Source organism: Scyliorhinus canicula, chromosome 18 (assembly GCF_902713615.1).
Source record: "Scyliorhinus canicula chromosome 18, sScyCan1.1, whole genome shotgun sequence".
Lineage (NCBI taxonomy): Eukaryota > Metazoa > Chordata > Chondrichthyes > Carcharhiniformes > Scyliorhinidae > Scyliorhinus > Scyliorhinus canicula.
This window is the reverse complement of record NC_052163.1, coordinates 75,514,476-75,539,707: the sequence shown is the minus strand read 5'-3', so window position 1 is coordinate 75,539,707 and position 25,232 is coordinate 75,514,476. Positions and strand designations below refer to the sequence as shown.

Sequence of the window (25,232 nt, the reverse complement as noted above, 5' to 3'; positions counted from 1 at the left end):
GGTGTTCAGCTGCCTTCCCTTCACGAACCCCGTCTGGTCCTCGTGGATGACCCACGGCACACAGTCCTCTATCCTTGTGGCCAAGATCTTCGCCAACAGCTTGGCATCTACATTTAACAGCGAGATTGGCCTGTACGATCCACACTGCAGGGGGTCCTTGTCCCGCTTAAGGATCAAGGAAATCAGCCTCCCCCTCCCTTGCCTCGTTAAAGGTCCTAACCAACAGGGGACCCAGCAGTTCTGCATACATTTTATAGAATTCGACCGGGAACCCATCCGGCCCCGGCGCCTTCCCCGACTGCATGCTCCCTATCCCTTTGACCAGCTCCTCCAGCTCAATCGGCACCCCCAGTCCCTCCACCTGCCCCTCCTCCACCTTCGGGAATCTCAGCCGGTCCAAGAGCGCCCCATTCCTCTCCCCCCCCCACCCCCCGATAGGGGTTCAGACCAATACAATTCCCCGTAGAAGTCCCTGAAGACCCCATTGATGTCTGCCCACCTTCACACCACATTCCCTCCCCTATCCTTAACTCCACCAATCTCCCTGGCCGCATCCCGCATACGGAGTTGATGCGCCAGCATCCTACTCGCCTTCTCCCCATATTCATAAACCACACCCTGTGCCTTCCTCCACTGAGCTTCCGCCGTTCTGGTGGTCAGTAAGTCGAACTTGGCCTGAAGACTACGCCGCTCCCCCAGCAATTCCTCCTCCGGAGCCTCCGTGTATCTCCGATCCACCCTCACCAACTCCCCCACCAGCCCCTCCCTCTCTCTCTGCTCTCTCCTCTCCCTATGGGCTCGGATGGAGATCAACTCCCCTCTAATCACCGCCTTCAATGCCTCCCAGACCATCCCCACTCGAACCTCCCCATTATCATTGGCCTCCAGGTACCTCTTGATACATCCTCGAACTCGCCCGCCCACCTCATCTGCCAGCAGCCCCACCTCCAAGCGCCAGAGCGGGCACTGGTCTCTCTCCTCCCCCAGCTCGAGGTCCACCCAGTGCGGGGCATGATCCGAAATGACTATCGCCGAATATTCGGCATCCTCCACCCTCGAAACCAGCCCCTTGCTCATAATTTAAAAATCGATCCGGGAAAAGGCCTTATGCACATGGGAGAAGAATGAGAACTCCCTGGCCCTCGGCCTCGCAAACCTCCAAGGATCCACCCCTCCCATCTGGTCCATATATCCCCTCAACACCTTAGCCGCCGCTGGCCTCCTACCCGTCCTGGACCTGGATCGATCCAATGGGGGATCCAGCACTGTATTGAAGTTCCCCCCCCCCCATTATCAGGCCCCCCGTCTCCAGATCTGGAATGCGGCCCAACATAGAACATAGAACAGTACAGCACAGAACAGGCCCTTCGGCCCTCGATGTTGTGCCGAGCCATGATCACCCTACTCAAACCCACGTATCCACCCTATACCCGTAACCCAACAACCCCCCTCTTTACCTTACTTTTTTAGGACACTACGGGCAATTTAGCATGGCCAATCCACCTAACCCGCACATCTTTGGACTGTGGGAGGAAACCGGAGCACCCGGAGGAAACCCACGCACACACGGGGAGGATGTGCAGACTCCGCAGAGACAGTGACCCAGCCGGGAATCGAACCTGGGACCCTGGAGCTGTGAAGCATTTATGCTAACCACTATGCTACCGTGCTGCCTCCACTATGCTACCGTGCTGACTACATGCGCCGCATAAAACCCGCATCGTCCCAGTCCGGGGCGTATATGTTCACCAGCACCTCCCGCTCCCCCTGCAGCTTGCCACTCACCATCACATACCTCCCGCCGCTGTCTGCCACCACATTTGACGCCTTAAAACGACACCCTCTTTCCCACCAGGATCGCCACCCCCCGATTTTTTGCATCCAGCCCCGAATGAAACACTTGGCCTACCATCCCTTCCTCAGTCTAACCTGGTCCGCCACCTTCAGGTGAGTCTCCTGAAGCATGGCCACGTCCACCTTCAGCCCCTTCAGGTGCATAAACACACGGGCCCATTTGACCGGCACATTCAGTGCCCTCACATTCCAAGTTATCAGCCGGATCAGGGGGCTCCCTGCCCCCCTCCGACTAGCCATAACCCTTCCCCTGCCCGCCACTGGCCAGCGCCCCCTGCTCGGCCTGTTCCCCACGGCGGCAAACCCCCATCCCAACCCCCCCTACATACTCCAGCTCCTTCCTGGCCATTCCAGCAGCAACCCGATATCCCCCCCCCCCCGCCCACAAAGCTAGGACCCCTCCTAGCCGCGTTACTCCCTCCATAATACTCCCGTAAGTCAGCTGACTCCTGCAACTCCCGCCACTCCTCCGACCCCTCCCAGCGTGGGGCTGCCCCTCCTCCCCAGTGCCCACCAGCAGGCTCTCCTCCCCCTCCCGCCCTCACGCGGGAAAAAAAGAAAAAAGCCCACGCTTCTCAGCTCCAACCCCGCCCCCATCCACCCTCAGCGCAGGAAAAAGCCCGCGCTTTTCACCTGCCCGACCCCGCCTCCTCTAAGGCAGCTGCCATTGTCGGCCCAAGCCCCTCGCGGAGCCCCAGCTCCCTTCCCACCATCCCCACACTACAAATCTACCCCCCACCTCGAGCCCATCCACCGAACCAACGCAAAAAGACACTGCCCCGCCCGCCCTGAAAACCACACAGAACCAGCATTTAACAGAAAGCCCCCCCCCCCTCAGAAAATAAGAGTTACATACAGACCCCCGCACCTAACCCTCAGTTTGAGTCCAACTTCTCGGCCTGCACTAAGGCCCACGCCTCCTCCGGGGACTCTAAGTAAAAGTGTCGGTCCTTGTAGGTGACCCACAAACGCGCCGGCTGCAACATGCCAAACCTCACTCCTTTGCTGTGCAGCACCGCCTTTGTCCGGTTGTACCCGACCCTCCGCTTAGCCACCTCCGCACTCCAGTCCTGGTAGATCCGCACCACCACGTTCTCCCACCTGCTACTCCGCTCCTTCTTGGCCCACCTGAGCACACACTCCCGGTCAACGAACCGGTGGAACCGCACCAGCACCGCCCGTGGCGGCTCATTTGGCTTGGGACTCCTTACCAGTATTCTGTGGGCCCCCTCCAGCTCCAGGGCCCCCTGGAAGGACCCAGCTCCCATCAGCGAATTCAGCAGGACGACCACGTAGGCTCAAAAGTCCGACCCCTCCAGCCCCTCCGGGAGGCCCAGGATCCGCAAATTTTTCCGCCTCGACTGGTTCTCCATCTCCTCGAACCGCTCCTGCCATTTTTGTGGAACGCCTCATGCATCTCCACCTTTACCGCCAGGGCTGAGGGCCTCATCCTCTCTTTCAGAGGCCTGCTGTTGGATCTCCCGGATTGCCACCCCCTGGGCTGTCTGAGTCTCCAGCAGCTTGTCAATGGAAGCCTTCAACGGCTCTAGCAGCCACACTTTTGAGTTCCCGAAAGCAGCGCTGGAGAGTCTCCTGCTGCTCCTGCGCCCACTGCCTCCATTACTCTAGGTCTCTGCCGGCCGCCACCTTGTGCGTCTTCTCTCACTTTTTCTTAGGCGCTGCCACCGCTCTCTTGTTTGCCCCACTCCTGGTTCAGGCCATACACCGATGGGGAACTGCTGCTGACTCCTTCCCATGTCGGGAATCGTCGAAAAAGTACCGCTGGGAGCCCTAAAAAGAGCCCCAAGGTCCGTTCCTGGCGGGAGCTGCCAAATGTGCGGCTTAGCTCTGCATAGCCGCAACCGGAAGTCCCTGGGACTTCCTCCCTAACAGCACTGTGGGTGTACCTACACCTTGGGGACTGCAGCGGCAACTCACCACCACCTTCTGCAGGGCAACTAGGGATGGGCAGTAAATGCTGGCCTGACCAACGACACCCACATCCTGAAAAAATATGATGCAGCGTGCCAAGTTTTTTGGCTTCTGTGCATTCCTGAACGTATAAATAAACCTGACCAAATAATTTCAGCAGTTCATGCTGGTCTCACAGCATGTTGTTTTCTGCCTTTTGGAAAATATGAAACAGCGGTGGCACACCTTGAACTAGCAGGGAGATATTTAACAATGGTGCAAAATAAGAAAACCTAACTGTTCACAATTTATTTTATATGGTATATGAGCATCATTATTGGCAAGGTCAGAATTTATTGCCCATCCCCTATTGCCCAGGAGGTGGTGGTGGCGAGCCATCTTCTTGACCCACTGTAGTCCAAGGGGAGTCAGGTGGTGATCTACTCGTTGCAGAATTCACAGCCTTTGACTTGCCCTTGTAGCCACATTAAGCTTCTGATCAATGGTAACTCCTAGGATACTCATATTGTAAGATTCAGCAATGGTAATGCCACTGAATATTGAAGGGGGCCAGCTAGATTTTCTCTTGTTCGTAATGGTCATTGCCTGGCACTTGTGAGGTACAAATCTTATTTGCCACTTATTAGCCCAAGTGCTGTCTGGGTATTGCTGTGTATAGACATAGACCGCTTCAGCATTTCAGGAATCGTGAACATCCCCGTTTTTGACCTTTTAGAACCATGTTTTCAGAGCACTACTAGTGATTCGAAACAAACCTGTTGGACTTTAACCTGATGTCGGAAGACTTCTAACTGTGCTCACCCCAGTCCAACGCCGGCATCTCCACATTATAGAACCACAGAATTTCCACAATGCAGAAGGAGGCCATTCAGTCCATCGTGTCTGTTGACCCTCTGAAAGAACATCCGACCTGGGCACACTCCCCCACCCTATTCCCCGTATCCCCATCTAACCTGTACATCTTTGGACAATAAGGGGTAATTTTGCATGGCCAATCTATCTACCCTGCACTGGGAGAATCCACACAGTCACCCATGGCCGGAATTGAACCAGGGACCCTGACGCTGTGAGGCAGCAGTGCTAACCACTGTGCCATCCAAAATTGAGGGAATGTAATTGAAGAAGCAACGGAAGACTGTTGGGCCTAGGACACCATCTATAAAGAACTCCTGCAGCGATGTCCTTAACTGAGATGCTTGGCCTCCAAACGGAATCACCTTCCTCTGTGCTAGGTACAATTTCAATTCGCAGAGTTTCCCCAATCTCAATATCAATGGTGCTTGTTGATGCCGCACTCAATCAAATGCTGCCCTAATGTCAAGGGCACTCTTTCTTCTCTGGAATTGATTATTTTTTCTATATTTGGACCAAGGAGATGATAATGTCTAGTGCTAAGTGGCTCTGGAGGAACCCCAAACTGAGCATGGATACATAGTTTGCCAAATAAGTGCAACTTGATAGCAATGATTTCAAGCAGATGGACAGGGCAGTAATTGCCCAGAAAAAATTGTCCTGTTTTTTTTTGGATAGAAAGTAAGTGAAGGAATAACAGAACAAGCTACCGTTGTTGGGGGCATTGTGTGGGTAGAAAGGTAGCAAGTGTTCCCAGCTAGTCTGTTCCTTCTGCAAATTACTGCAATGTTATGAAAACTTTAATTTTTACTACTTTTGATCCCATATTCAATGCAAGTGCAAAACAGAAATCTTGTGGAAAATTCAAATGTAGTTGGGAGAAATTGTAATAGAAATAAATGAAGTATGTATGGATAGCTTAATGACAATGTCAGAAGATAATTCTCTGGAGGTTGTCCAAGGCATTTGATGAGTGTGGTTTCTTGAGATAGAGACCAGAGCCTTGAATCAATGGCAGTCACTTTTCAGCCTCAGAAGAACACAGGAACAATAATAAGAATAATCTTTATTAGTTATTTTTCATAGAATTTACAGTGCAGAAGGCAGCTATTTGGCCCATCAAGTCTGCACCGGCCCTTTGAAAGAGCACCCTGAGCCCGTGCCTCCACCCTACCCCCATATCGTGACCTAAACATTTGGACACCAAGGAGCAATTTAGCATGGCCAATCCGCCTAACCTGCACATCTCTGGACTGTGGGAGGAAACCACAGTACCCGGAGGAAGCCCACGCAGACACAGGGAGAAAATGCAAACTCCACACAGACAGTCACCCGAGGACGAAATTGAACCCGGGACCCTGGAGCTGTGAGGCAGCAGTGCTAACACTGTGCCACCCATTATCACAAGTAGGCTTACATTAACACTGCAATGAAGTTACTGTGAAAATCCCTAGTCGCCACACTCCAGCGCCTGTTAAGGAACACTGAGGGAGAATTCAGAATGTCCAATTCACCTAACAAGCACATCTTTCGAAGGGCAGCAAAGTGGCACAGTGGTTAGCACTGCTGCCTACGGTGCTGAGGACCATGGCTCAATCCCGGCCCTGGGTCACTGTCCGTGCGGAGTTTGCACATTCTCCCAGTGTCTGTGTGGGTCTCACCCCCACAATTCAAAAGATATGCAGGTTAGGTGCATTGGGATAGGGTGGAGGTGTGGGCTTAAGTGGGGTACTCTTTCCAAGAGCCGGTACAGACTCGATGGGCTGAATGGCCTTCTTCTGCACTGTAAATTCTACGATCTTCTATGATCCACATGGACAATGACCCAGGGCCGGGATTCGAACCCGGGACCTCAGCGCCGTAGGCAGCAGTGCTAATCACTGTGCCACCGTGCTGCCCCTGATTAGATTTGTTTATTGTCTCGTGCAGTGAGGTACAGTGAAGTATTTTTCTGTGCAGCTCAAACAGATCATTTAGTACATGAAGAGAAAATATGTAATAGGGCAACACAAGGTACACAATGTAAATACATTGACACCATCAACACCACGGTGTTGAGCTTCTTGACTTGTTGAAGCTGCATTCATCCAGGCAAGAGTATTACACCACATTCCTCACTTGTAACCTATATATGGTGGATAGGCTTTGGGGAGTCAGGAGTGGAGTCGCTTGACACATTCCTACTCTCTGCTGCTCTTGTAGCTAGTGTTTATATGGCTGGTCCAGATTCAGGTCAATGGTAACCCTCAGGATGTTGAGAGTGGGGGATTCAGTGATGGTAATGCGAATGAATGTCAAGATGAGATGGTCATTCCCTGGCACTTTTATGGCGTGAATGTTACTTACCACTCATCAGCCCAAGGCTGAATGTTGTCCCAGTCTTGCTACATATGGACTGCTTCACTATCTGAATCGTGAATGCTATTAACACTCTTGAACATCCTCACTTCTGACCTTGTGATGGAGCAAAGTTTAATAAAGAAGCAACCTAAAGTGGCTGAGCCTAGGGCACTACCGAGGAACTCCTGCAGTGATGCCCTAGGTCTGAGATGATTGACAACAACCGCAACCATCTTCCTTTGTGCTAGGTGCGGCTCCAAGCAGTGGAGAATTTTCACTGATCCCCATTGATATAATGTAATGCAGGACAAGATTCAACTCTGATATGCTTACATCTGTTGTGTGGTCATCAGCTTCAAGGTATCTTGGGGGAGGGGGGGAAATGGTGCATCCTTGGTTATAAGGTTAGCTAGAATGCTTACTGTGGATGGGTGAGAAAGCAGATGTTTTTAGTATTGCAGGATTATACAGTGAGCAAATTATTCATATACTTTTAAAATTTTTAGTTTTTCCATTTTTACAAATAATACAAAAAAATCATCAGGGATGGTATAGCACAGCATCAGTGCCTCAATATACATGAATACAGAAAAAGGCAGTACAACAATAACAGTGTATTTTATGTTTACCCCATGTATTTTCTCCTTTTCGAAATGATCTGTCTGAACTGTACGCAGAACAATGCTTTTCACTGTACCTCGGTATATATGACAATAAACAAATCCATTGCCCGTATGTACCAATGAGGATATGGGAAGAGAGGATAAAACCATGATGGAAACATGGTAAAATGGTGCAGGCCTTCACACGTAGCGAATGTTCATACAGCCAACTAAAACAAAGGATAAGAATGTTTGCCGTCGAATGAACAGGTGAGCCTGGCAGCAGGAAAGATGGCATTGTTGGGTGGGGCCACTCCCCTCACAGTGGAAACGGACCACGGTGATGGCTAGAGAATGAGAGGCAGCTCACGATGCATTTGGAGGTGCTGCGAAAGGAGATGATGGCTGCCTTGAAGGAGTGGATGGAGGAGGCGATTGCCCCGGTGAAGGCGGCGGTGTTGAAGACATCAGCCGAGGTACGGGAGCAAGAAGAGAAACTGTAGAGGGTGGAGGAAGCTCTGTTGCAGCACAGAGACCAGTTCACCTCGATGGGTGAGGAGCTGCAGATGGTTTCGGAGGCTAACAAAGTGCTCAGAACCAAGGTGGAGGACCTGGAGAACAGGTCAAGGGGACAGAACATACGAATCATGGGCCTGCCTGAGGGGATGGAAGGCCCCGAGGGTGACTAAGTACTTTGCAAAGATGTTGGCAGAGCTGCTGGGGGAGGGGGAAGAACACTCCCGGTATGAGCTGGACAGGGCTCATCGGTTGATTGGGCCCAAGCCAAAAGGAAACGAGCCACAAAGGGCAGTTACACTTTGCTTCCATAATTTTCACGTCAAGGAGAAGGTCCTGAGTTGGGTGAAGCAAAGGCACGAGATGAAGTGGAAGGTTGGAAATACCAAGACTGGATGTTAGAACTGGCAAGAAGGCGGGCGGCCTTCGGGCAAGTGAAGGCGGCACTCTACAGTAACGCCGTGTGGTTTGGAGTGGTGAAGGGGAGGGTGACCTACAATTCGAGGGACTTCTACTTCTAGACAGTGGAGATGTTCGTGAAGGCTGAAGGATGTGGACTGAAATGAGACGGACTGAGATTGGGACTTGGACTGAGGGGATGGGGACTGTGCTTAGCTTTTATCTATCATTTTGGGTTGTTTCTTCATGGGGGGGGGTGGTGTTGAGAACAGCTGGGTTTTTGGATTGGTTGAACGGGCGAGTTGTTATAGTCCACAGTTGTTACAATTATATTGGGCTGATCGAACAGTTTTCGATGGGTCTGGGAGGTATGAAATATTGGGGGATGCAATCGATACTGGGAGAGGGGGATGCAATTGATATTGGGAGAGGTGTTTGCAAGAGGAAGTGGATGGAGGGCTTCTGAGGGGTGGGAGGGGTTTGACGGTAACAAAGGGTCAGGCCTGAAGGGCAAGGCCAGGGGCTATAATGACATACAGGAGGGGCAGATGATGAGACCCCTCCTGTCAGAATAGTGATGTGGAACGTGAGGGGGGTTAGAGAGACCAGTGAAGAGATCGAGGTTTTTACACACTTAAAGAGCTTAGAAAATCTGATGTGATGCTGCAGGAGACCCACCTGAGGGTGAAGGATCAGGTGAGGCTTAGGAAGGGTTGGGCGAGTCAAGTTTTCTACTCGGGGTTCGATAGCAGGGCTCAGCGGTATTAGTGGGCAGTGAGGTTTCAGATGGAAAAGTTTGTGGTGGATGAGGGAGCCAGCTACGTGATAGTGCCGGGTGTGCTTGAGAGGAGGTTGGTGGCACTGGCGAGCATATATGGCCCAAAATGGGATGATGTAGGGTTTGTGAAGAGGGTGCTAGGTGCCATCCCAGATCTGGATACCCATGAGTTGATAGTGAGGGGGATTGGAATATGTTGCAGGAACCAAAGGCGAATAGGGGCGAAGGCACTGGCTGGGCTTATGAGGGAGATGGGAGGAGTGGACCTGTGGAGGTTACGGCACCTGAGGGAATGGGACCATTCTTTTTTCTCCCCAATACAAATTATATACTCGAGGATAGATATTTTCGTGGTGGGGAAGGTGCTTTTGGCTGGGGTTAGGAGAACGGAATACTCAGCAATTGTGATTTTGGGCCATGCTTTGGATCCAGAGGCCAGGGTGGAGAATGCATGTGGGGTTGTTAGCGGACCGGAGCTTTTGTAATACGTTTGGGAAGGTGATCGAGGAATATATGGGGTTTAATTGCACGGGGGAAGTTTTGCAGTCGGTGGCTGGGGAGGCTCTGAAGGTAGTGGGGAAGGGTGGGACGATTTCATTCAAAGCTAAGGCGGACAAGGAGGAGAGAGAGGGACGCCAAAAACCGATAGAGGAGATTCTGGAAGTGGATGGGAGGTATGTGGGGGGACACGGACTCTGGTCTCTCGGCCAAGAGGAAGGAGTTGGGAGAAGTACAGGAAGAAGTATCCTGGAGGGAGGCAGCAGCGAAGAAGATAGCGGTACGGGACAAGATGGGGAAACTAGTGGTGGCTCCGGAGCAGATCAAAAAATATTCGAGGAGTTGCATCAGGATCGATATAGGTCGGAGTCACCAGGGCGGCGGGGGGGATGAGGGAGTTCCTGGCCGGGTTGGAGCACCCGGGGCTGGGTGAGGAGGATAGAGCAGGGTTGGAGGAGCCGGTGGGAGAGCAAGAGGTGAACGAGGCAATTGGGAGGATACAGGCAGGGAAGGCGGTGGGGCCCAATGGGTTACCAGTTGAATTCTAAGAAATGTAAGGACAAGTTGGCACCGTTGATGGTGGGAATGTTTGAGGATGTGATAGGCAGGGGCTTCTAGCTGTAAACAATGGGGCAAGCTTCTGTTTCGTTGTTGCTAAAGAAGGAGAAGGATCCAATGGAGTGTGGGTGGGTTGTACAGGCTGATACCTCTACTGAATTTAGATGCCAGGATATTGGCAAAGGTGCTGCCGTGAAGGATGGAGGGATGTCTCCCGAAGGTGAGAATAATAATCTTTATTGTCCTAACAGCACGTATTTCAGGACTTGTGGGCAGAAACCGAAGCACTCGGAGGAAACCTACGCAGACACAGGGAGAACGTGCAGACTCCACAAAGACAGTGACCCAAGCTGGGAATCAAACCTGGGACCCTGGAGCTGTGAGGCAACAGTGCTAACCACTGTGCTACCGTGCTGCCCGAGGATCAGGCAAGGTTTGTGAAGGGAAGGCATCTGTTCTCGAACATGGAGATTGTTGAATGTGATCCAGTCTCTGGCATGGGAAAGGAGACGGAGGTGATGGTGGCACTGGACAAAGAGAAGCTGTTTGATCGGGAAGAGTGGAGTTACTTGTGGCAGTATTGGAGAGATTTGGAATTGGGTCGAGGTTGGTGACATGGGTGCAGCTGCTGAATAAGGAGCTGATGACTAGTGTTCGCACTAACAACATGAACTCAGGTTACTTTGCACTGCACCAGACACGAGACAGAGGTGCCCGATGTCCGCCTGCTGTTTGCATTGGCTAAGGAGCCCCTGGTCATTGTGCTAAGGAGCTCAGGGCTGTGGAAGAGGATAGTGGTGGAGCATAGGGTTCCCTTATGCGTCGATGATCTTCTATTGTATATCACGGAACTGCGCACCAGCGGGGAGCATAATAGAACTGCTCCAGAGATTCAGGACGTTCTCGGGGTATAAATTGAATTTAGGCAAAAGCGAGCATTTGATGGTCTCCCCGGCAGGAGTGGCTTTTTTTTTCGCTGGCAGCAACCCATTTTAGGTACTTGGGGGAGCAGGCGGCCCAGGATTGGGGAGGGCTCCGAAAATATAATTTCACTAGTTTGGTGGGGAGGGTGAAGGCTGATCTGGCAAGATGGGACAACCTCCTTCTGCCGTTGGCGGGCAGGTTCAGGCAGTTAAAATGAATTTTGTGCCACGGTTCTTGTTTTTATTTCAGTCCCTGCCAGTCTTTTTATCAAAGTCCTTCTTCGCAGGTGTGTTTGGGGGGAGGGGGGGTTGATCTCTTCGTTAATTTTCATGGGGGTGGGGTGGTGCAAGTGTGGCCAGGATTAGAATTGGGCAGCAAATGTGGAGAAGCTGAAGGGCTGGAGCAAGGACGGGGAGGCGCGGTGGGTAAAGATGAAGGCGGGCTCGTGCAGGGGGTCAGGGTTGTGGCCGCTGGCAACACTGTCGCTTTCGATGGCTCCAGGAAAGTATTCAGTGAGTCCGGTGGTGGTGGTCATATTGAAGATTTGGAGGCAGTTTAGGCAGCATTTTAAACTTGGGTTTTGGTCTGGGAGGATGCTGATTAGGGAGAATCATGGGTTTGAGCTGGGGAGGATGGATGCAAGGTTTCAGAGATGGAATGAGAGGGGGATCAAGAAAATGAAGGATTTATTCCTGGGGGAGGGGGAACGGGATGATTCGTGAGTTTGGAGGAGTTGGGAGAGTATGGGTTGGCGCGGGGGGAAGGATTTAGGTACATGCAGGTTTGAGACGTCGCAAGAAAGGTTTTCCCGCCCTTCCCGATAGCACCGGCCTCTTTTCTGCTGGAGGCGGTGCTGTCAGCGGGAGGGCTGGAGAGCGGGGTGGTTTTGGCAATCTAAAGGAGGACCCTGGAGAGCGGGGTGGTTTTGGCGATCTCTAGGAGGACCCTGGAGTACAGGGTGTCTCTGGATGGAATTACGGCAAAGTGGGAGGAGGAGCTTGGGGGGTGGCGTAGGAAGAGGGACTGTGGTGTGAGGTGCTGCAGAGGGTGAATGCCTCACCCTCATGTACAAGATTGGGGCTGATACAGAAAAGTAGTACATAGGGCGCACCTCACAATATCAAGGATAAGCTGGCTTTTCGAGGGGATGGAGGATGTCTGAGAGGAGCCCTGCAAATCATGTCCATGTGTTTTGGTCCTGCCCGAAGCTGGAAAGAATTTGGATGACAGTATTCAGCACAATCTCTGGGGTCTTACATATGGATGAATCATAGAATTTACAGTGCAGAAGGAGGCCATTCGGCCCATCGAGTGTGCACTGGTTCTTTGAAAGAGCAGCCCACCCAAGCCCACACCTCAACCCTATCCCCATAACCCAGTAACCCAACCCAACACTAAGGGCAATTTTGGACACTAAGGGCAATTTAGCATGGCCAATCCACCTATCCTGCACATCTTTGGACTGTGGGAGGAAACCAGAGCACCCAGAGGAAACCCACGCACACATGGGGAGAACGTGCAGACTCCGCACAGACAGTGAACCAAGCCGGGACCCTGGAGCTGTGAAGCAATTGTGCTAACCACCATGCTACCCTATGTGGATGTGGAGCCCAATCCTCTGGAAGCCAAATTCAGGGTGACAGACCGGCCCGAGTTGCAAGCAGGAACAGGGCAGATGTTTTAGCCTTCACTTTGATGATCACTCGTAGGCAGGTCTTGATGGGGTGGAGGTCAGTTTTTCCACTTTGTGCCTTGGCGTGGGCAGGGGGAGGGGGGGGGACTGCTGGAGTTTTTGACCCTGGAAAGGTGAAGTTCGAGTGGATGGGGGTGAAGGAGGGGTTCTACAATTGTTGGGGTTTGTTCATCATGCACATCAGGAGTTGGTTACCATTGACTATTGATAGTGGTGATTGGGAGGGTTTCTTGGGTATTGTTTTTTATATTCTTGGGGTTGTTACAGTTGGTTTAGAATGTAATCATTGTGGTTGGCATTTCCCAACACACAGACAATGACAGGATAAAAAGATATTCCCAAGAGCAGAGGATGTCAGGATAACAGGACATAGCCATGAGCTCATGGCCCCACAGTGCAAGCCCCTCACCACAAGACAAAAAGGAAAAGGCTGCACATTCAAAACCTCCCAAGACATCCAGGCAAAGAAGAAACATCCCAAGCAAAAGGAAACAACAGAATACACCCTCAATAAAAGACAGCTTGTCAAAGTTCACTCTCATATACAGGAGCCAGCAAACCAAGGTTACCACACCATGCAAAGACAAACTACACAACAGTTCTCAGTCCACTCCAGCCACATCAGGCACACCATTCCGGCCCCACCAACACTAGAGGAATTGCAGTCTCCTTCGCCGAGGTAACCCAACCTGGAGAAGAATAGTCAAGACATCCACCAACTGGGTGTCTCGGGAAGGGTCCAATCCAACCCCCCTCCACACTATAAGAGAAACCCTTCCCCTGAAACACAATACACCAAATTGGGGCCTGTAGCAGCATTCTTTTTCTACAAGTAAGGAAAGGAAACCCCAAAAAGAGAGGAGCACCAGAATTAGCCTAAGGCCAGAAAAGGTTTAGTACCACATACCTTCGTAAAAAGGATATTGGGGCAGAACAGCGCTGCCTCACAAAAAACAGTACACTGCCTCCTCAGGGGAGGCCAGGTCTCAAGGGGCAATCTGGTAGTCTCTACATGACCACTTGGAGGGTATGCCCAACTCGCCCAGCCATCATCCCCTCCAACTGAAGAAAGACTCCGATAACGCAGATTCACAATCAGACCCTGCAACTCATAAGTTACTACTGCCCCAGTGGAACCTTACCTTGAGAAGGAGAGAAAATGAGCATACCCTCCACCTGACCCAGGTAAACAGATCTTCAACAGCCCCAATCTACTCAATCAGGCGACCGCAGCCACTGCCCACACAGCCAAGTAACTATTGATCACCAACCCAAGGACGACTAGCCAGTCAAGGATTAACTGACCACACCTGGACATGCACCATTACATATTTCCCCCTACTCCAACAATGCCAGAGATGTCAACCACAAAGAATCACAGGGTACCCAGTCCTCTCCAAGATAGACAGGGCTGGATTCTCCCTTGGTGGGATCCTCCGTTTCGGCGGCTGCGCACTCACACCCGCAGACTTCCGGATGGCGTGGGGGTGCCCACAATGGTAAACCATATTGGCTGGCTGCTGGAACGGAGGATTCCACTGCCGGTGGGGGCACGCCTCACCATAAAACGGTGCAGCGGGGCGGAGAATCCCATCCATGATCTCTTCGCACCTTCATAGGAGACAAGGATTCCATAATTTCAAAATATCAAGAGAAAAACACAACTCTGATAGTTCTAACTGAGGGCTTTCTTCATCTATAATGAGGACTTACATGGCTATACAAGCCACCACCACACCAAACCATCTACCCATCACCCTGCTGCATTGCTATTCATCTTCTCTATAAACAGTGAAGGGTACTTAAAATGTACTCCCTCCTTGTAAACACAAGGATTACAGCACATCAGAAACAAAACTAGGCAAATACTGCGTAACCCTCATGTCACGCTACTGACTCAATGTGATTATCACCATAACAGGATAACCGACCACAACCACCTCTGCGCTCATACATCATTTACCCATGTCAGCATTAAAGACAATAACATAAAATCAGTGGCATTATCACAAGGGGATAAAGTTCAGGATTATTGATGAATTGCAGGACAATATCACCTTCCATGGATCTTGGAAAGGCCAAAACCATGACAGGATCATTGAGCAGCATTCAGGATCCCTCCAGAGTTCGATCAAAGCCCCTGTACATCAGCCATGTCATTGTCCTGAAGTCCAGGTAGTGAGAAACATAACCCATTGCATCCAGCCATCTCCAACTCTACTCAACGAACATAGAGGACAAGAAATACTAGACCACTGGTCTAGCCCAACGTCAAGCCCAGACAATGGGATACAATGTGCTTCAACCAACTCGAAATGCCCAGCTTTCAAATCAAGATTGCGAAAGCATGGTAGCCAGCTCTCAAATTTGTCCGGGAATTCGTCCCAGCTCCTCACAGAAGGCCGGGTGCATGAACACTCTTCCTCCACCCCATCTCCCCAAATCGACCAGGATTTTCGATACCATACAGCAGGGCTTCAAGGACTAAAGGTAAGCCAATACTAATTCAATTGCCCTATAAAACTGACAGGATTCTCTTCTCTACTTCATCCCTTCTCTTAAGGATATTACATAGTTTATCAATCTGCGCCAAGGAGTCAAGACCATAGTCTTCATCATTCACAATGGCAGCCATCATCTCAATGCTGACAGCTTTGCCGGCCACCTCTAACTGCCTCAATCAAACAAAGATTTTTTGACTTTACTGGGCACCCCATCGCCAAAGGTTAACCAGGATCTTCCAGGAACACAGTACCTGACATACACGCCAGAAACAAATAATTACAGGTTGTGCACCAGGATAAAAGAAACAGGATTAAAAGAGTAGCAGCTCACAAAAACGCAGCCGCTCCTGCGCTCAAATTACGTGATTCCCCAATATTCATATTTTAACGTCGCTCTTGTATGTGGAGTTGAAGGTCTGACCAGAGTTAGTAAAGGAAGTGTTACGTCAGTTCAAAATCTGGGCAACAAGTTGCAGTAGGCACCAGTGGCACTGTGCAGTCTCAATGCAGTGAAGCAGGTATGAAGGTAGTCATTTACACTTAGTCATTCAGTAGATACTTTACTTTTTCCAGAGTAAGGGTCTTCACCCACCTGAAACAGACCTGACTATCTCAGGTAGGGGGGCCAGGAGGTCAAGCTTCAAATGGCCACACAGGATATGGTTGCACAAGCATGCTAACCCAACATAAGATCATGTGGCAGTAGGTACTAAACTCAGTGCAAGCAGAGTCTCAAAATAATTTTCTCCGAACAACACACAGATGTATCTGCAGAGTTAATGTGACATCATTGTGCAGCCCTGGTTATTGACCAGCTCTCCAGTAAGAGTTCACAAAATCTTTGCGCCAATAGGTTGTCTCTGTTGTTTCATTGGATGACACAAACTACTGAACTATTGTGGGAAATCTACAGCAGGCAAGAAACTCCAGCTACTGAAATGTATACAGGCGCAGTATTTCAACTTTTAAAATTTGCTAAATTTTTGAGTTAAAAAGTAATGTTGGACATGAAAGCAGTCAACATAGTACAAATCAGTTGTGGGTGCAAAGCTTTTATTCAATCAAAGGCAGCCAACTTAAGTGAATTGAAATGGAACTTACTTCATCCACATGCATGCCGTACTGAAGATTTGCTAAAAAAAGTTAAAATTCATTCAAAAGTCCTATTGATCTTTGGATTTTTTTTGAACACAGTTCTATCAAACCTCATACTATATGATAGATTTTTTAATATGTTTGACAGATGCAGCTGGCCACTTCAACCTTGTTCCAAATTTCTAAATATGTTGCAGATAATGCACATCACTGACTGATACATAAAATGCCACTTCAGGGACATTATTCCTCATGTTAGTATGTTTTCACGGTACACCAAGTAGAAATCATTCACACAGCTTGCCAGGTCCGAAAATCAATCAATTATTCTTATCTCCATCTTAACATACCTCCGAAACATTGCCAGATAATGCCTCTGCCCATCTGCTATCGAAGCCCTTAACCATGTCTTTGTTACCGCTATACTTGACTATTGAAATGCACGGCAGGTTCTATCTCCTTTCTTCCACCCTTCATGTACTTAAGCTCATGCAGAACCAGGTACATTAAGTCCAATACACTGAGATTGGCTGCTGGTTGAGCATCACTTCAATTTTTAAATTCTCATCCCCATTTTCAATTGCCTTTAATTTCCAATTTTATTCACTTTACCATTGGTAGCCAATGCTACACTGCCTAAGCCCCAAATTCGGGAAATTCCCCCCCTTAATCTATCTACCTCTCTTAAGACACTTGTTAAAACCTACCCCATTGACCAGGTTCATTGTAATTTGTTCCGACAACACTCTATGTGGCTTGATGTCAAAGTTTATTTGGTAATACAAGTTATACTATGTTAAGGCCTGATACAAATGTAAATTGTTGCAAGAAAAATTAAGCGCTGTGCTAGAAGGTTTAATAAACTAAGTTTATAGTTTATACCTTAAAAGCCCATAGTGTTCATTCTTCTATGATCTGAAGATACAATAAATCAATAAAGAATTTTGTACTATTCCTGGGCAATAGGATTTGCAGATATTGTGCCAATAAATTCTTTGGTTGCCCTCATAAAACTGAGGTCAATGGAAAGCCCTCAAGTGGCTCATCATACCTGGCGCAAAGGAAAATGGCAATGGTTGTCAGAGGCCAAATACCATAGCCCAAGGGGATTGCTGCAGTTCCTCAGAAAGGCATCTTCACCTGCTCCATCAATGGTCTTCCCACTGTCATAAGGGGAGTGGGATTGTACTCTAATTGTACCCCCCCCCCCCCCCCCCACCCACACACACACACACACCTGTTTAACTCCATCATCAATCAAGACTTAAGTCAGGAGCATAAATAGTCACCACTGGCCTGAATGATGTGTCTCAACGCTAAGTTAGACATCATCCAGCATAGTGGGCAACATGGTAGCACAGTGGATAGCACTGTTGCTTCACAGCTCCAGGGTCCCAGGTTTTATTCCCAGCTTGGGTCTCTTCTGTGCGGAGTTGGCATGGTCTCCTCCGGGTGGGTGGGTTTCCTCCCGGTGCTCCGGTTTCCTCCCACAAGTCCTGAAAGACTTGCTGTCAGGTGAATTGGATATTCTGAATTCTCCCTCTGTGTACCCGAACAGGCACCGGAGTGTGGCGACTAGGGGCTTTTCATAGTCACTTCATTGCAGTGTTAATGTAAGCCTACCTGTGACAATAAAGATTATTACAAAGATTATTATTCACAGATTCAATTTATACCCTCCCAATTATGAGCATGCTGTGTCTGCAATATGTATATCCAAGGGGTGCACTGCAGTAACTCACCAAGGGTACTTTCACTGGATCACCCACCATGTCCACTGCCACCAAAAGGAGAGTAATGCCATGGGAAAAAGATAGACTTGCATTTGTATAGTGCCTTTCACAATCAGCAAAGCACTTTGCATTTACTGAAGTACTTTTAAGTGTGGTCTGTGTTGTGATGCAGGAAATCTGCTGCTAATTTGTGTGCAGCAGGTTCCCACAAAGAGAAATATGATAATGATCAACTAATCTTTTTCGGATGTTAATTGAGAGATAAACATTGGCCAAGATATTGGGGATATCTCCCATGATCCTCTTCCAGCAGTGCCACACCATCTTCGCCATCCAAAAGGCAACAGGTTTAATATCTCATATGAAAGATGGCACCTCCATATTTCTCAGTGTTGCAACGAAGTGGCAGCCTTGATTTTTGAACTCAAACCCTATAGTGGAACGTGAACGGAGATCTTGTGAATCTGTGGACAGGATGCTACCAACTAATACACAGCTGGCAGATCAATGGTCTATTGTCTCCAAGTCCCAGGCCATCATGATTTGAAAGCAAAACCCTCTTCTTTCTGTGGCGCTGGGTCAATATCTTTGAACTGCCAGCTCCCTTTATCAAGCACTGCTGCGATACAATGAGAAAGCACATCAACAGATGTTAGAAAACCAGCAACTAGGGCTGAGAAATAAATGCAACTTTGCCAGCATCAGCCATATCCTGAAAAAAGAAACGGAATTGTTTTTGGATGCAGGACACGAGAAATATCCAAGTCTAATCAAAGCACATTAACTACATGTGAAGTATTTAAATATTGTCTATCTTGGCTATTTTATGGTGGTATTATTTAACTCAATAAATGTATCCGTTACAGATACATCATGTTGTCTTCCATCTTTTAGACAGGACAGGATTCTGAGCATCACAGCTGTTCTCCAGTTAACACATTACAATTAGAGGCTGTTGTTCTCTGCTGATTTTCACTGTCCCCATACCTGGTGGGTGTGCCATCTTTTAAAAAAAATTTAGAGTACCCAATTCTTTTTTCCTCAATTAAGGGGCAATTTAGCATGGCCAATCCACCTAGCCTACACATCTTTGGATTGTGGGGGCATCGCTTCTCAGCCTTTTAGCCAAGATGAGCGCGGGATCAGGTGTAATGCCTGGATCTGGTATATCACTCTTGTGGGAACCATGAATTGGATTCAATTTGAATTGGTTTTTGGAGCAGGATTAGGGGTTTGTCCCTGTCCACACTGAGCTCTGGCTTTGTAACTCTGATAAAGTAAAAAGTTTTTTAAAATGTTTGGGTTGTGGGGGTGAGACCCACGCAAACACGGGGAGAATGTGCAAACTCCACACGGTCAGTGACCCATCAGTGCTAACCACTGCACCATCATGCCACCCGTTTGGCATCTAACAGATAATTGACAAGTCGGGTGTTGTAAAATAAACAGGAGGTCTTCACTCTCTCTCTCTCTCCCCCCCCCCCCCCCCCCCCCCCCCCCCCATCCCCCCACTTTTCTTTTTTTCCACCATGTTAGGCCACGGCAATATATACTTACAGCTGTCAAAGCACCTCTTGTAAACCTCATTAATTTACACAACTGCCTCAAGCAGACAGACAAGAGCACTGGAGGTAAGCATTTAAAGTAAGCAACCCAAGTGCCACTCAAGCAAAGATGCATCTAGGGGATTGTCCTAATATTTCCGTTTGCTGGGTGCCATTGACGGCATATGTAAACAGCTGCTTCAGCATTTGAGCGAGCCCTGCCACTTAAGATTTGGAGACACATGGATTGACTACCACCTGAATAGGGCATTATTGCACTTTTGACATTAGTAGTCACCATCACCCCCACCCACCTCCCTCCCACCAATGGATCTTCCAAGAATAGACACAGTGGCACCAACTGACAGCTCAATGGATATGCAATTATTTCAACTTAGAATGACCTTTGAGGACCTGTGCTGGCATAATACATGCGCAAGTTTATCATTGTTGAATCTACTCCACAGTACAGTGAGAAGAGCAGTAACGAGCAACAACATAAACAAAGCTGCTCTGCACTTCTTGATCATCTTAAGTCAAGGCTATTGATATATGTGTAAATATTCTTACAAATTGAAAACTGGCCTTGATGGAAATGTGAAAGATATTGAGCGGAAAAATCCATAACCCATGATTTTATAGCAGATAAAGCACCAATTTAGTAAGGTACAAGTATAAAATGAAGAATTGCAATAAATTTAATCTGCACTCGCATGCAGTAGTCAAAGACATCTCCCTGATTGTTCCCATACTTCTCCTTGCATACTCTCCACTGACCCCACCTGAGCCCAATGTTCAAGAACTATTTACCTCAAGGGCCTCTTTGGTAATGGGATACTTCTCCAAGCTGGAGATCACCTCCAGCACTGCCACCATGTTACGGATCTGGAAGAAAGAAACAAAAAATGTTAGTGCTTGCACTACTCACATTAGTAAATAGCAGTTGGCATTCAGGCTTCAAAGAAAATAATCCCAAGGTTAAAAATGGTATAGACCAAATGCAACCACAACAGAGAAGCAACGTATTCTGAATTCCAAGTAGCATTTAACTTGTGAGCTAATGCTCTACAAGATTTCAGACCATCAACAACCTGTCATTAAGACAATAAAACATCTCAAGACGTTGCACAGGATTGTTGTCTTATTTAGTTCTCCTAATTGCCTGGTTAGCATACTCTCTCGAAATGTACTAGGAGCCTTTGTATAGGAGGCAACAGCTTATGATGAAGCAGAGCTACATGTCACTATTTGTAAGAGGCTATTTTTATTCAAACAAACAATCACAGTTGAGTGACAGAGACACAAGTTGGTCCTGGTAGCTCAGCAGCTTAGACAGGTCAGGGAGGAATATAAAAACACACAAGTAATTCTTAGGATCTGTCCCAATCTTGATATTTTTATGGTGTTTTAGAGGACTTATTTGGGTACAATGTATCGTTAATTCAAATTAATTTGTCTGCCACAAATTGTTTTCCAATTATTCAATAATTTGATTTAAGCAATTTAATTTTTTTTGCACAATTTGGATTCAGACAACTTCGAATTAAGAAATCATATGCAATTATTTTACTACTGCCTACATAGCAGTGACAGACCTTCAAACAGTAATTCACTGAATGAGAAGCTCTTTGGCGGTTTCTGGTCTGAAGGTACTATTTTAGAGACAAGTTCTTTCTTAATGTCTGCCACACTAGTCAATAATTAAGAATATGTGAGCATTCTAAGAAATCAGAAGCTTGCCCATCTTAAAAACTGATTTAAAAATCTACTAATGCCAGTAAAATCCAGCCAAACACTGAAGCAAGTTTATCCTGTAGCACCATTACAGACTCCTTCCTGATCTTAAGGTCTTTTTCCATCTGAGAAATTGAGATCACTGCCACTCGCACCCATGTCCAAGTGGCAAAGCATTCAAAGGATCAGCAGTAGCTGATACTCTACCTCAGCCTGGTCTCCTTTGGGATCTGGGATTCAAAGCAATCCCTGCAAGAAGCAGTCAGAAAGCTGCGAGTCTGCATTCAAGGAAAGCTTGGTTTGTTAAGGCAGAACAAATGGAGCTTTGCTCCACTTGGGGCTCATGCTGCACCTAATATCCCAGTCTTTCATATCTACACAATATTTGAAATAAATGAATCATTCAATTTTCCTGTACCAACATCCCACACTGAAATAATTCAACAAAAATAATGAGCACAAAAGTATAAGTTTAATAAAGAGATTACACAAGACTGAAACCTGCTTTGTACAGAATTGTCAGACATATGCATACTCACGTTGGCTCGGGTACTTTTATTGGCATTTCTAAAAAATGAATCGATATTACAATGCAAACCTCAAATGATTTGCATGAGCCATAATTAATCTATACATGTTACAAAATCAGCAGAATCCACAAACAGATCTAAATTTATAGAAAGAGCAATACCAAATTATGAAACCTCACATTAAATAACTCAGAATGGAGCAGTTATGAGGGGGGACTAGATCCCTGCCCATGCCATTTATCAAGAGGTGCCCCTGCTGCTAACAATATGGATCATCTATGTGGATCAGAGATTTTTGAGCAGTGGATGTATGCATAATATTTCACACAACCAGCAATAAGATGCAATGATTTCCAAAGAGCATTATTCAAGGGACAGCAGACATTAACATTTCAGTGGCAAGGATCAACAAAGTGTCAGGTGATGCAAGAGACATTATGGTAAAATGTTTATATCTAGATGCTTCCATATTATTTTCCTGAAAGTGCTCTCAGCACCAAAAGCATTCCAGGTGCTATGTCTTTTCGTCCAACGTCATTTCGTCCAACGACACTTCGTCCACGTCTTTTGGTCCAACGTCTTTTTGTCCGCCCGTCTTTTGGTCCAACGTCACTTCGTCCAATTATCCAATTACAAATAGTTTAATTTAGTTTTTCAATGTTACTGCTCAAGGATCCTCTCCACCTATTTCGCCTCTTGAAGTTGAGTTCTGCATTTGTGCTGCTTGATCTCCAGACATTATTAAGATAACCTGCAGGATATTCACCCATGTATGCTCCAGCGTGATGAGAGCCATTGTATCTGATGGAATATTTGATCATTTCAGACCTGTAATGTCAGAACCCACTGTCAACCAGAGGTTTCAATCACTCGACGAAAATCGAGTTTAAACCTGCTTCTTTCGGAATTGTAGAATATCAAATCATCTTGTCCTCTCCCCATTATTCTCTCTCGGGTACAGTTCTGGAAATCTAACTTTTAGGGAATTTCGGGAATTTACAATTTACATCAATTTTAAGTAATTTCGGGAATTTTAAGTAATTAGTAAACTTTTAGATTTTATAACTGCATTTTTAGATTTTTTAACTTTTTAACTGCATTTTTCAACTTGCATTTTACTTGCATTTTATCAATTACTTGCATTTTAGCAATTAAATTCACTTGCTGTATTGTACTTGCATTTTATCAATTAAATGGTTTTATACGGAGTTAATTGTAATTGGATAATTGGACGAAGTGACGTTGGACCAAAAGACGGGCGGACAAAAAGACGTTGGACCAAAAGACGTGGACGAAGTGTCGTTGGACGAAGTGACGTCGGACGAAAAGACGCGACACGAGCATTCCAATACCTTACCCAAAAAGTCCATAAAGCCTCACATGAAACTAGGCAGCCAGCGAACAGTCTGATTATTTTTTTTTAAAAAAGTATATATATATTGAAATTTTTCATTTGGGGGAAAAAACTCAACCAAGTTACAAAAGAATACATCTCCATGAATGGGAAGAAAAACAACTTACTTCACAGGAGTACAGAATGGAAGAGAACAACATCACAATTGGCTTGATACAACAATTAGACAGAATTAGATACTCATCTAGCTCCACCAGAGACCCGAGGGATACACAGGATCAAGTCATAAAAACGTGACAAGACGGTGCAACCCCTCCCATCCACGCAGTCTCTCAATCAACACGAAAACATACAAGCCACCATGCTTTGGCGGGGTGCGCACCAACATAAATCCTCCTCCACTCTGGCATTTTTAAAGGCACCACCAACACATCACAGCCTCTTTCTGCTCTTCAGATACCAAACCCATCAGCACCCATGTGGAACCCAAAAGCGGATTCATTTCAACAAGAAAAAAAACACCAAAACCCGAGTCCTCAAGGGAGTTTCATATATGTCCCACAACTCTACTAAACGCCAGTCACTTCCACCATACCATCTCTCCCAGGTATTCTACAACCTAGGCCCCAGCCGGGGGATTCATTCATCGGCCTCACACTCCCAACGCCTCACAACAAGCAGTGAAGAGGACAATAAAGTACTGGTGATCGGTTGGTCAGATCGACCCCTAGCCTCAAAGACAGGGTGTGCTGTGCTCCATTAAATCTGATGCATCCAGCCTCAAAATCAAGATTACCAAAGCATGGCAGCCAATTCGCAAACTCAGTCAGGAACTCGCTTCCCACTTCTAGCCAGGGACCCCTGCATGGCAGCCCTCACCCAAACCATTCAGGATAGAAGACACACCATGCAACAGGATTTTGATAACACAAAGGCGGGCTCCCACCAGGGTGAGTGCTCTTTCGATAACAAGAACCTTCTCGTGGACCGCCACCATTCTCATAAAGGTATCCCCCAATTCTTCAAAGTGAGCTTTAATGACCTGCACCGCAGAGCAGAGATCCTCAGACAAGACAACATCTTTGATGGCAGCTGTCATCCAGATGCACACAGACACACTAAGGTGAGAGACCGCACAGCAACAACTGTGCCACTACAATCTGGGCTCACCCTGGCCGCCATGAGCGATTGTGGATTTAAACATTGTTCCTCGCCTCTTCCCTACAGAAACACCAGTCAGCCTTTTGTAAGGCATTCTAAAAATTAGGTCATAATCTTAGAATAAGAGGCAGCAAACTTAAAACAGATTTGAGGAGAAACTACTTCTCCCAAAGGGTTGTGAATCTGTGGAATTCGCTACTCCAGAGTGTGGTGGATGCTAGAATAGTGAGTAAATTTGAGGAGGAGTTAAGCAGATTTAAAAATGGTAATGGGTTGAAAGGTTATGGAGAACAGGCAGGGCAGTGGAGTTGAGGCCATGATGGGATCAGCCATGATCACATTGAGGGTGTTTAGGCTCGGGAGGCTAAATTGCCCACTCCTGCTCCTCGCTCATGTGTTCTAGGAAGGAGATTCTCTGGCTGACTTTGCCATCCAGCTCTGATTTTGCCATTCAGCACTTGGTCTGTAACATTGTAGGTAAAAGATGAGGAACATATTAGCCATGACCGAAGAGCAGAGCAGACTCAATGGGCCAAATGGCCTAATTCTGCTCCAATATCTTATCAACTTATGCTGAGCACCATGCAGGCTGAGAAAGTTCATCTCCTTCTACAATGTTTAACATTTTCTT

At 47.5% G+C, this 25,232-nt stretch overlaps 1 protein-coding gene across 1 annotated transcript in view; it reads right to left on the bottom strand.

The window, feature by feature from the left end:
* Positions 1–25,232, bottom strand: part of crsp7 (cofactor required for Sp1 transcriptional activation, subunit 7) — a 262,873-nt gene that overhangs the window by 50,656 nt on the left and 186,985 nt on the right. Inside the window, exon 2 of the mRNA XM_038776426.1 lies at positions 20,633–20,707. Within this exon, the coding sequence (XP_038632354.1) occupies positions 20,633–20,707 (75 nt within the window). The remainder of the gene's footprint in view (positions 1–20,632; positions 20,708–25,232) is intronic.